Source organism: Furipterus horrens, unplaced genomic scaffold, assembly GCF_987537825.1.
Source record: "Furipterus horrens unplaced genomic scaffold, mFurHor1.1.pri manual_scaffold_1, whole genome shotgun sequence".
Lineage (NCBI taxonomy): Eukaryota > Metazoa > Chordata > Mammalia > Chiroptera > Furipteridae > Furipterus > Furipterus horrens.
In genome coordinates, this window is record NW_028327171.1 from 60,696,396 (window position 1) to 60,708,674 (window position 12,279).

The following is a 12,279-nucleotide window of genomic DNA, read 5'->3' on the forward strand; positions in this document are numbered from 1 at the left end:
AAATAAAACCTGTATGTTCCCCACACAGATTTACCCTGCATCAACATCATATCTCTTTTGCTTTTCTCTTTCTGTCTCAAACTCTTGCACTTTCTATACACACACAAACATACACATTGTTTTCTGATCTTTTGAATAAATTGCATAGATAATGGTCTAAGGCTAAACACTTCAGTGTATGTTTCCCAAGAATCAGGATATTTGCTACACCACCACAGAGCAGTCATATGCTTCAGTAAATTTAACATTGACACAATACTTAAGTCTACAGTTTATATTCCATTTTTGTCAGTTGGCCTAGTAATGGTCTAATAGCATTTCCCCTGACTCCCATTCAGGATCCACTCTAGCATAAAGTAGTGTATTTGTCATGTCTCTTTAGCCTCCCGTAATCTGAAATATGTTCACAGCCTTTCTTTGTTTTTTGTATGACATAAACATTTTTGAAGAATATATATTCCCCTTTGAACCATTTTTAATTTTTTCATGATTAGCTTATCTCTTCTTGGTCAGAATATATTGCACAGGTGATACAGTGGTGTTTAGTGTTTCTCAGGGTATGACATTGGAAGGTACATGATATCTATATGCCCCCATTGGTGATATTAATTTTGATTATCAGGTCAAGGTTTTGCCTGATTTGTCCCTGCCATTTCAATGCTAATTATGTCAACTTTGCTCTGTCTTTTTAGTTTTGCTTAATTGAAAATCTTAGGCTTCATCTAGATGATTTGCCTACTGGAGTCTGAAAATATAGATTGACTCATCTAGCGAGTGATAATTTTTATAAGCCCACTGCAAGTTACAGAAATAAATGTAGAATATAAATTCCCCAAATGAAACTAAAAAAAGGGATACTCCATCTGAATTTGAGAAACTCAAATTATAGAACTTTTTCAAAAAGTTAACTATTTCATATATGTTCATTAGCTTTATTGCTAAGTTTACAGTATTATTTGTACCTTCTCTAATGATGTGTGCTATTTAACAAAGAAGTGTTCACAGCTGTGTGTATAAAACTGGCTCATAGATTAGCGTGGGGGATATTTTAACTAAGCCCTGTCAGAATGATAAATGACTACTAACAAAATATATAGATATTTTTAAGAACTGGGAAACTTCTAGGAGTCTTTCTGCTGCAACATTAGCCATTTGCCTTTTTGTTTTAGGTAGATTACAGTAATACCTACAAGACTGCAAAAACCCAGAGCTGTATCCACCTTCTTAGCGAGGCTCATCTGTTAGTGAGAGCTGCCCTGATGGATGCCAGTCAGCTGGAACCTGGAGAAAAAGTGGAGCTTTTGGAAGCATTTAAAGAAAGCTGTGGGCACCTTGGAGACTGCTACAGCAGGTTGATGACTCTTGGAAACTTGTTAGAGAAGCCATCTTTAGCTTTGGGTGCACTTGCTAGCTTTTCCATCTCTGGTAGTTACCTGATAAATGGGGGTATACATGAGAGGAGGTGGTTTATTTATTTATTTCACAAGCATTTGTTGAGCACATACTGTGTGCCAGATATTGTGCGAAGCTTAGAGATATAAAGATGAATGTGACCTGCCTTTAAGTAGTTACAGTATGTGAACTGAGCAATGAGTCTCAAGTTCATGAGTCTCCCACCATTTAATTTATGGGTTGAAGTTTTTTTCAGGCCTTGAGCTGAGGCAGGGAAGACATGACCAGCGAAAATCCCGGAGACAGCTATATTGCTAGTTCATTCCCTATTAACTTTAAGGGAGAGATACCAGTTGGATGGGCTGTTGTTTTAGTCTTAGTAGTCAATGTTTTTATGATGTCAAAAAAAGACACTGTTATGAAGAGTGATTTTTATTTCTGAGAATGATGTTTACAAATTGTTTTGTATGTGATTGTTTCGAAGGCTTACATGACCCATCGGAATGATTATAAATTGATAAAACAGACTTTCCCTACTTATAAATACCATTATGAAAATAAAATTCATTTAATGATTTTTTTCTATTTTTATTGTAACCAAGCAAAAATAACTACATTAATTAGAATGACTTCACAGAATTAAATTTAGGAGCTTGTTCCAACTGCTAATGAGTGTAGAAAAGTATTTTGAGATTTATGTCCTCTGGAAAGCATGGTCTTATCAAATGCATTAGAAATCCTGGCTTAAAAATGACAAATTTGAGGTTTCTTTGCTTCCTTTTCTTCAGACTTGACACCCAGCATTCCCACCTCGCCTTGCCCTACTATAAGATGTCTGGTTTGTCTATGGCTGATGTTTTGGCTCGAGTGGACTGGGCAGAAGAGGATGGATTACAGAAATACGAGAGGGGATTAATCTTTTACATTAGTCATTCACTTTATGAAAACCTGGATGAAGAATTAACTGAAGTGAATATAGTTTTCTATTTAGTTACATGTAATATTTTTAACTTTTCATTTTAGCAATTTATTTTATGTAATACCATTTAGATGTCAAGTTCCAAATATTTTTCTTTGGTTAGTTTCTTTTCCTAAGAAGGTAACTAATGTGCCCCTTTTTTCCATTAATAATTATAGAATTATAGCCTAGAAAGGAACTTATAACCATCTTCTCATACTTTCTCATTATGTAGATGGGAAATATGGCCCATTGTGATTGAGTAACCTGCCCAGCATCAAAGGTGGTTGTCTCTAGAAGAATGACACAGACTGTGGGCCTAGCCTTCCTTCTCGTCCGCAGCCCTTCCTGCAGCCCTAGTCCCCCTGTTCTCCAAGTGTCTAAATCTTCACTTCCAGTATCCTGGCCTAGTGACCTGAACACATTATTAAGGATTATTTTTAGCCCCTTGTGCATTTTTTAAAGGAAATGAATGCAGAAATGCAAAGTTAGATATTGTGATACCAAATGTCTTTAAGATTTTGAGAGAAATAACATTTTATCATAAATTACCCTATTAAGTATATTTTGTACTAAGCTATAATTTTCTTATAATGGACTTTTGAGTATAATTTAATCTTTTTTTTTTTTCCTGAATGCTTATTAGAAGTGCTGGCCACAATTTGGTACATATTTTCAGTGCTTTTTCTTCATTTTAACTCAGCAAAAGAGATTGCTTTAGGTCATCTGAGGGCTCCCACATTATCACTGTCAACTCTGTTTTTTTAAATCAAAACATAATACTATAATTTTATTTTAATTGGAATGTTGTATCTTGGCTATGTCTTTTTTTCCCCGGATTTTGTTGCTTTTGATTGGCTGACTAACCTTTTATTTCTTGTTTTTGATCACCAAAGGAATTAACAGTAAAAGTGGTTAAGATGTTTCATGTGGCTGAGCCAAAGCAGCTGCCCCATATCCTCTGTAGTCCTTCTATGAAGAATATTAATCCTTTAACTGCCATGAACTATCTAAGGAAACTGGATACTTCTGGGTTTTCATCAATCTTAGTGACATTGACCAAGGCAGCAATGGCTCTGAAAATGGGAGATCTTGACATATACAGAAATGAAATGAAAAGCCATACAGAGGTACGGTGCCCCGCCTGATGTTAATAGCAGGCTGATATAGGACCTCATAGTCCTGAGGCATTTAGCTTTCTTCTGGCGTCTGTCTAGTTCATTCTTTTTTCATTGTAAAGGAAATTAGATTTGATAGTAGAAAGGAAGTAACCCAAAGTGGAAGTGCTTGCTTGGGCTTTGAAACTGGCAAATAGAAAAGAATGGCAGTAGTGGGTATTCAAAGATCTTTCACCTTAGCGTCAGGTACTTTCAGAGCAAGAGGAATATATAGGCTTTTCCCTGAGCCTACAGTCTGCATAAGGGAATGGCATGCCCACTGAAAACAGAGTGAAGTGTATTTAGGTACAGCAAGTAGGATGCTAACTGTGAGCCTTAGGAGTCCAGTGGTTGCACGAATAGCCTACATTTGAGAAAACCACAAAGGACTATATGGAGGTTTGGGCATTTGAATGGTGTAGCAAAAAAAAACAAAAAACAAAAAACCTTCCCTTGAAAGAGAGGCCATTTAGGGGCATAAGCCACAGATGTTAATCATTACAGGAAGAAATCACAAGATAATATTACTTGAGCACTTATCTGTCCCAGGCCTATTCTGAGCCCCTTGCATATGTTCTCTTATTTAATTCTTGCAACAATGCTATAAGGTAGATGCTATTATTATACCTGAGCCCTGGCTGGTTTGGCTCAGTGGATTGAGCGTCGGCCTGCGAGCTAAGTGTCGCTGGTTCGATCTTCCAGTCAGGGCACATCAGAGAAGGAAAACTCTGACTCCAAAAAACCTCCGCTGCCTTGCGGCATACCTCTTCAGGGGAAAGGCTAAGGGAGTAAACCCCGACAGAAAATCCGGAGCCGGAGTCCCTAAGGCGGTTTGACGTTGTAGTCAACACCGGCAACTCCTGCGGCGCACCTGAAGCCAAGCTGTATTGACTCCGTCTTTCCCTTGGACCCTTCAGCTGCGAAGAGAGGGGGGGTCTGCTGCATGGGCAACAGCAGACCCTCCATATCACCCTGCCCAGGCTCTGTAGCTTCAGCTTCACTGGAGAGGACACTCCAGCGTCATCACAAGATGTCGATTCAACACGGGAGGAGACAGATATCGTGTCACTCCCGAGTCGGACTGCACAGCCATTCTCGGCGGTGCAGATAGACTCTTAAGAAGCTACACCATCGTCTCTCGAGACGGACGGCTGCCGACGATTATTATACCTAGAGATGAGGTTAAATAGCTTGTTCATGATCACACTGCTGGTGAGTAGTAGAGCCAGGATTTAAAGCAAACAACCTGGCTTCAGATCCTCTGCTCCTTCACTGTTGTTTTACTGCCCAACTGTGGTCAGTTACTCACAGTATGACTTTGGTTTCTAAAATAAGAAGAGCAGGAGTGCTTTATCACTGTGTAAATGACACATTTCGTTATGATGAGAAGAATAAGTCAACATTGAGGTATCCATTGCTTTCAAGAGTAGAACTCTAGAGATGAATTTCCTTTCCATAATTTTGAAGAAGCTTAAGGTGTATTATTGTTAAATCAAGTGCACTTAAATATAAAGCTTTCTCCAAAAATAGGGCAGCTTGATGCTTAATTAAATATTAATAACTTCTATGGAGACAGTTAATAATGATATTCTTCTTGGAATAAGAACTGGTCTTTGTTGTTAAAGAAAAAAATTGAGATTAAAGTAAACTATTAGTAGTTTAGCTATGATTCTTGAATGCACTAGCATGTATTTCCAAGATGAATGCAATGTACATTATGTTCCTAAATTTTTTTTTTATCTTAAGATGAAGTTGGTATGTGGATTTATTCTTGAACCCCGGCTATTGATTCAACAGAAGAAGGGAAAGATTTTTCCAACTGAGCTTGCAGTTCACTTGAAGGAGACTCAGCCTGGATTGCTTGTGGCTTCAGTCCTGGGCTTACAGAAGAACAACAAAATTGGAATTGAAGAAGCAGATTCCTTCTTTAAGGTTTGTCACTTTGAAAATGTTAATTGTTCTAGATGTCCTGATAAAATTGGTGGGGGGCAGAGAGCAGAATAAAAGAAGTGAGTTTTCATTTGTTTATTGAAAAAAACAAACTTAGACATAGCCAATTTATAAAAGTATAGATTAAAAGAATATATCTAAAAAATTTCATTCATGCAAGCTTGTATCTGGTTCCTATTAAATATCCTAATTTGCTTTGCCAAGACACTAATGCTAATGATAAATGATTGAATGCATGGCCCACGTGATGGAGTGCTATTCAGACCAGCTGTAACTTGATCGATACTATATTTATCTGGGATATGGAGGCTTGTTTCACTCTTTTCAAGGTGCTTTGTGGTAAGGATGGAGATATGATTCCGCAGCTGTTAGTAGACTTTTGGGAAGCCCAGCTGGTAGCATGTCTCCCAAATGTGCTACTGCAGGAACTCTTTTTCAAGCTCTCATCACAATACATCTGGAGATTATCGAAGAGGCAGCCCCCTGACACCGTACCGTTGCGAACATCAAGGGATCTGGTAAGATAATGGAATAATAGATTACACATTATAATAATGTACCTTCTTATTTTTAATGGCTTTGAATCAAACCTAATTTATATTACCAGATATCTTTTTTGAGCAGGATTTTAAAGTACACTTAAAACTTGTCCATGGCTGAAGTTGCCCACATTTTAAATAATTTTATATTCTAAAGAGTACCCCTACTGCTTCTCTATTCCTTACTTGCGTGGTAGCCCAGTAACCAAAACCTGAGGGAAGGAGCTTCGCCAGAACACATTTGTGCTCCCTCAGGGGATGGTCATGAAGTAGAACATGAGAAAAGAGACATCTGCGGGCCCACTCACGGGTGAGGACCTGCAGAAGGCTTATGGGAGAGGACCACACACATAGGCCTGTTCTGAAGCCTGCATAGCAGCGCTGACCACTGCTTTTACCCTCCTGCTCCCTCCCCCTCCCAGTGCCTTTTCCTCTTATCAATGCCACAGCTAACTGGAAAAGTCGCCAACTTCTTGCATAATGGGCCTTTATGGGAATTATCTTAGGAACTTATGGAAGAGATTTTGTCTCCCAAGGAAAGTAGTAGAAATAAAAAATTATTTCCAGTATTACTGTTAATTTTTTTAGTATAATTAGCTTAAAAGCACAATTGTTTTTTTGCTAGAAAGTGCCTCCTTGAAATATTTTATATTTTTAAATAGTAGGAAATATTTAGTTCATATTTGTTCAGTGAGAAGTAGGAAGGCTGAAACTTTTCCCAAGGGAATAGATTCTAACCAGAAGAGTGTACACATAATTCTGCAACACAGCTAAGGATTAATGATTGCTTGTTCTTTTTTGAAAAAAAGAATACCTTGTTTTGTTGTATTTTGTTTATGTTAATTTCTTTCACATTTTAGATAAACGCCTGTAGTCATTATGGCTTAATCTATCCATGGGTTAATATCTTAATATCATCTGATTCCTTAGCTGACAAAAATTATACAGAAGATCTCTCAAAATTACAGGTAAATAAAAATGCCTCTTTTTTATGAATATACATATTACAATTTAATGTAGGATATACATTTGATAAGATCTCGGGTGTTCTGTTAATCTAGAGTGTGTAGTTTTGAGGGACAAAATCCACTGAGGGTATGCTCAGGAGCTCTCGGAGGAGTTCCTGTCCCTATATGAACCTGCTCACAGGAGGCCTGGTTTTGTTACCTTAAACGAGTGAGCATCAAGTCACATGACTGTCTTGCCTGTTTTTCAGCATGTGCTGGAAAACGCTTTGTGAAATGCAAATGTGACAAATGTTTAGTAGGGTTTTATTAATATGATTCATATTTTTTTTAGTCTTTACTCATACATTTTAGACCTCTAGCCCAATCTAGCCACTGTTATCGGTTTTATAAGAAATAATTCAAAGTAGCTAGTTTATCTGGCTCCTGAAAAGGATTTCTTTTTTAAGGTAAGAGAGATGATCAGAGAATGTAGATCATCCTGCAGGAATTCTCACTATGACAGTTTTGACTGGAAATGAGAAATAAAACCTACACTTGGCTTGGTGGATCAGGCTGGGCTAGATGTGGATGTGATTTTGTTTAATGTAGTTCAGTGGTCAGGGACCAAATAGGACCCCCAAATCTGTTTTGTTTGGTCTGCCCGGTGTATCTACCAACATATAAAAATTGACATTTTAAGTTTAGAATCTGAGTTTCAAGTTTCTCTTGAAAAGTTCAGCAGAACTGGTAACCTTGGGCCCCCATTGCCTGAGACCTGAAGGTTGGAGCCAACTAGTGGCTCCCCATGGGCAGTGCTCATGCTCTCTTGCCCGCTGCAGTTCTCATCTTGATGTCTTCTTGGCCCAGATACTGACTGTGCAGTGCCCGTTTTCCTTATACCCAGCTGCTTTTTGGCCTCTTCAGGTTTTTGAGTTTGCAACCCCTGATTTACACTGGGAACAGGTGTACGTGTGGTTATTGCTATGGAAACCAAAATTGGGGATGGAAGTCGGGAGGGAAGCTCAACAGACGATTTTGCTTAGGCAGCCTCTAGATAGCCTGTGTTGTCTTCAGAAGTAGAGTTAAGTACAGTCTTAAACCAGTCAACAAAGAAGATTCTTGTTGTTTCTTATCTTTAGTACCCTTATGTTATAGAGGGTACTGAGCTTCAGATTTGTTCCTTCCACAGATATTCCTTGAACATGAGCTGTAAATTGGACAAGACAGGCAGGGCCTTGCCCTCTTGGAACATATGTACTAATTACATATTTTAAACCTTAATTGTAGTAAGTGCTGATAAGTCTCACCTGATAAAGCTGCAAAGCATATTTGTAGTCATTGCTTAAAAAAGTATAATTTAATGGTCCTTTAAAGTCTATTTTAAAGTATTTAAAAAGGGTAGGTTCTTTCTAGGAGTCTTCACTATTAAAGGATGGAAATGTAGTTAACCTGAACATCTCTGAATCATTTTCCTGATTATAGCTCTTTCCAGATTATCTATGGGTCATTAGTTCTAGCATTTAGAACAAAATAACCCTCAAGAAACAAAAAGATTTCAATTTCATGTGGCTCTCACCTGGAGGAAGGGGGAGGTTCAGAACCACCATCACACATTTGATGTGAGTCTCTTGTCCTCAATCACTATAATATTATACATATTTGTGCAAAAAATTAAAATAAAAACAAAACAGAAATCATCTACATGTCAGAAAAGCTGCTATTTGAAATGACACAGTAACTCGTAAATGCTCTCCCCTTTGCCAAAATTGTCATGGGCCCCTCACCCACCTCCTTGCCCACCACCTCGACTAAGAGTGGCAGTTGATTGTGCAGGTAGAGAAGCAGAGAAGTCTGGGTTCCAACCCTGCAGAGTTGGCTGAGGGTGAGGGATCTCATCAGAGACGGGGATGAATAGTATATGTGCTGGGGGTAGAGAGGAGTCCATTTCCAATACTGGAAAAAAAAAAAAAGGTAACAGTCTGATGGAACTCCCTTTTGATCCAGCTATTTCATTTCTGGGACTATACCCTAAGAATCCTCAAACACCAATACAAAAAAAATATGCACCCCTATGTTCATAACAGCGTTATTTACAATAGCTGAGATCTGGAAACAACCTACCTGCCCATCAGTAGATGAGTGGATAAAAAGCTGTGGTACATTTACACAATGGAATACTACGCTGCACTAAAAAAGAAGGAACTCGTACCTTTTATGACAGCGTGGATGAACCTAGAGAATATTATGCTTAGTGAAATATGCCAGTCAGTAAAAAATACCATATGATCTCACTTATATGTGGAGTCTAATGAACAAAATAAAGAACAAATAGAAACAGACTGACAGCTGTCGGAGGGGGAAGGGGTGGATGGATTAGCCAAAGAATATATATGCATGACTCATGGACACAGAAAATGATATGGGGATTGCTTTAGGGGGTGCTGGGTGGAGGAGGGCAAAGAGAGAAAAAGCGAGGACAACGGGAATAGCATAAACAAAAAAATATTAAAAAAAAAAAAGAAGCAGTCTGCTAAGAAGCAGACATCACTAAGTATTTTAAGAGTAGTAGTAACCTTTTTTAATTCAGTAATATATGTTCTGTCTGGTGTTTCTTATTTTTAAACTTGATAACAGATGAAACTAAGTGAAAGCTCTTGGGTAATCCATTTTGTAGCAAGCTTTGACTAGTTTCATTTTAACCATGGTTTGGGTTACCCATGCCTTGCTCCTTCCTACCCAGCCCATTGTCTTCAGTAATCAAAGGTTGAATATAGAAATAATCTGTGGCAGATTATCACCTTATTTTGTGTTTGCTATGTTATTGTCAGAGAATTATTCAGATGAAGGTGATTATTAAACTTGCAGGAAGGAAAGGGACCAACCTTATTCTCTTAGCCATTCCTTGGTAGAAATTTGGAATAAAATAATCACACTGACTGTAAATAGATAGTTCACATTCCATGTCCTCCTGGGAACCTGAGAAGCTGTAACAAAAAGAATATAAGAAGAAAATCGTTATATGATCATCTCATCTTTATCCAGATGAAAGGGAAAATGGAGATTATTTTTGTGGTAGAATCAAAAGTAGTACAATTGGCTCTTGAACATTGTTGGGATTAGGGTCACCAGCTGCCTGCACAGTGGAAAACTCACATATAATTTAAGTCGGCCCTCAGCATACATGGATTCCCAGCTGCCAGTTGACCCTTGAACAACTTGGGTTTGAACTGTGTGGGTCCATTGAAAAAACCTGCATATACATGGACCCGTGCAGTTCAAATATACATTGCTAAGGGCCCATTGTATTTATAGTTTAAATGCTTAAAAGTAAAATACTGGTTATAGTTCTGAATACTGAAATAGTACTTGCTCTGTTAATTCAGCTTATGGCAGATGGGATTGATATAAATTTTTAGGTTCTTAATAATTGCTTTGTTTTTTTTAAATGTTAAACTTTATTTTTTGGTTATATAAATAGTGCGTGCTTATTATAGAAACTTCAGAAAATACAGGAAAGGAAAACAAGTGGGCTTTGTCCTCTCCATTGAGTTGAACTCTGTTCAAATTCTATGCTCTCCTCAAAGGCATTCTCTGAATATAATTTTGCATTGAAATTTTTTTACTCATCATTTTATCATGAGCATTTTGTCATTAAGTAGCCTTTATAATATTCCATCATACAAGTGTACCATCCCTTTTTGTGTAGCATTTAGGTTGCTTCTTGTTTTTCAGTATTATAAATACTCTTGTGTTGACCATCATTGAATATAAATCTTTGACCACAATGTTATTTCCTTAGGATAGAATCCTAAAGCATTCCCATTAGTTTTAAAATGCAGTCTATCCAAAGCAAATAAAATCATGTTTTTAAAAATGATTGCTTTCTATCAAACAGATTGTTATTTTTTAAACTAGAGGTGGTTTAAATATTATTTAATACTTTACTTAAACTTAATAAATATCTTATGCATGTGACCTAAAATTGCATTTTTCTTTTTTTTTGCAAGTGGTGTTTATAGTCTTTATGTGTTGTGCTTTAGATTTTTGGGTTGCTCATTCCATAACATTTTACTTTTCTGTTCATAGTCTCTTATATGTGGTCCTTCATTTGACATAGCTTCCATTGTTCCGTTCTTGGAACCACTCTCAGAAGACACTGTTGCTGGCCTCAGTGTCCAGGTTCTGTGTCGGACGCGCTTGAAAGAGTATGAACAGTGCATAGACACACTGCTAGAGAGGTGCCCGGAGGCGATCATTCCATATGCTAATCATGAACTGAAAGAAGAGAATCGGGTATGCTTTTCAGATTATATTTTTTAGGCTTGATCAGTGATAACCAGATTTGATAATCTTGTTGCCTTATCTGCAAAATAGGGACGAATTGTGCCAGTCCAGCTTCACGGGACTGTGCAGGTCAAATGAGCATATATATTTAATGTATTATGTGTTTTGAATACTGTTATAGGCTATTAAAATGTATGATGATGGTATGTTATCTTCATTAAAAATCTCTAATTTGAAGATAAAGTAGGTTATCACCTGAAGACGTGGGAAACAATGATGGTGGGAAAATATTTTCTGGGCTGCGTGGTCTTCAGTGTAGAAATTAGACGTTAGTACCTTTTCTTTTCTTCCATTCTTCCTTCTTGCCACTGAAGAGATGATCCAGGATATACCTATGTTTCTTTTTGAAAATAGTCAAGTACACATGTACAATATACATATTATTAGATTTTCAAGCTATATATCTGACTTTTATTTTACAGTTTAAGCGGAAGACTGGCTGGTGATATAACTTCTATTCTAACAAAGTTTATTGACTTAACCAAAATGATGTATTTTTGCCTTGTATTTTCCTGCATGATCTTATTCTTGTTGGAAACGTCATATAAAATGCATCAAACTTAAAATTTATTCAATTTTTTCTAAGATAGACTTTGTGGTGGAAAAAACTCCTGCCTGAACTTTGTCAGAGAATAAAATGTGGTGGAGAGAAGTATCAACTCTACCTGTCATCATTAAAAGGTAAAACGATCATTTTTGCTTGATTATAAATTTAATAGCATCTTAGTTTTAGTTTCCATAATTTGTTAAAGATTTGCTTTCTCTAGTTTTTTCATGTGATTCTCCAGTGAGGTGAAGAGGCTCTTAGAATCCGCCAGAGAGCTTATTTTCAGCGTTCATATGCTCCTCCTTCACATCTGATATTCGTTTATCTCTTCTAGCTATAGAGCTGATGCTTTTAAGTTAATTTTTTCAAACACTTAACAAATTATCACAGTCATAGAAACTCACAACCTCAGTATTTAAAACATTTGAATTTTCATTAAGGCAAT

General features: G+C 37.2%; 2 protein-coding genes across 6 annotated transcripts in view; one reads left to right on the forward strand and one right to left on the reverse strand.

Annotated features, from left to right (window-relative positions):
• HPS3 (HPS3 biogenesis of lysosomal organelles complex 2 subunit 1) overlaps positions 1–12,279 on the forward strand; it is a 45,320-nt gene that overhangs the window by 23,512 nt on the left and 9,529 nt on the right. For 2 of the 5 annotated variants that reach the window (XM_090275721.1, XM_090275726.1), the window contains exons 9-16: positions 1,170–1,351; positions 2,181–2,361; positions 3,247–3,480; positions 5,254–5,439; positions 5,787–5,975; positions 6,857–6,964; positions 11,030–11,236; positions 11,878–11,968. In XM_090275721.1, coding sequence (XP_090131847.1) covers positions 1,170–1,351; positions 2,181–2,361; positions 3,247–3,480; positions 5,254–5,439; positions 5,787–5,975; positions 6,857–6,964; positions 11,030–11,236; positions 11,878–11,968 — 1,378 coding nt within the window. Of the gene's footprint in view, positions 1–1,169; positions 1,352–2,180; positions 2,362–3,246; positions 3,481–5,253; positions 5,440–5,786; positions 5,976–6,856; positions 6,965–11,029; positions 11,237–11,873; positions 11,969–12,279 lie in introns of those variants that run through there. The other 3 variants (XM_090275725.1, XM_090275728.1, XM_090275735.1) reach the window with 3 other exon arrangements.
• Positions 5,787–12,279, reverse strand: part of LOC150021192 (ceruloplasmin) — a 76,398-nt gene continuing 69,905 nt past the window's right edge. Inside the window, exons 19-20 of the mRNA XM_090275710.1 lie at positions 9,826–9,927; positions 5,787–5,972 (exon numbers count right to left, since the gene is read on the reverse strand). Of these exons, the coding sequence (XP_090131836.1) occupies positions 9,827–9,927 (101 nt within the window). The 3' untranslated portion in view covers positions 5,787–5,972; position 9,826. The remainder of the gene's footprint in view (positions 5,973–9,825; positions 9,928–12,279) is intronic.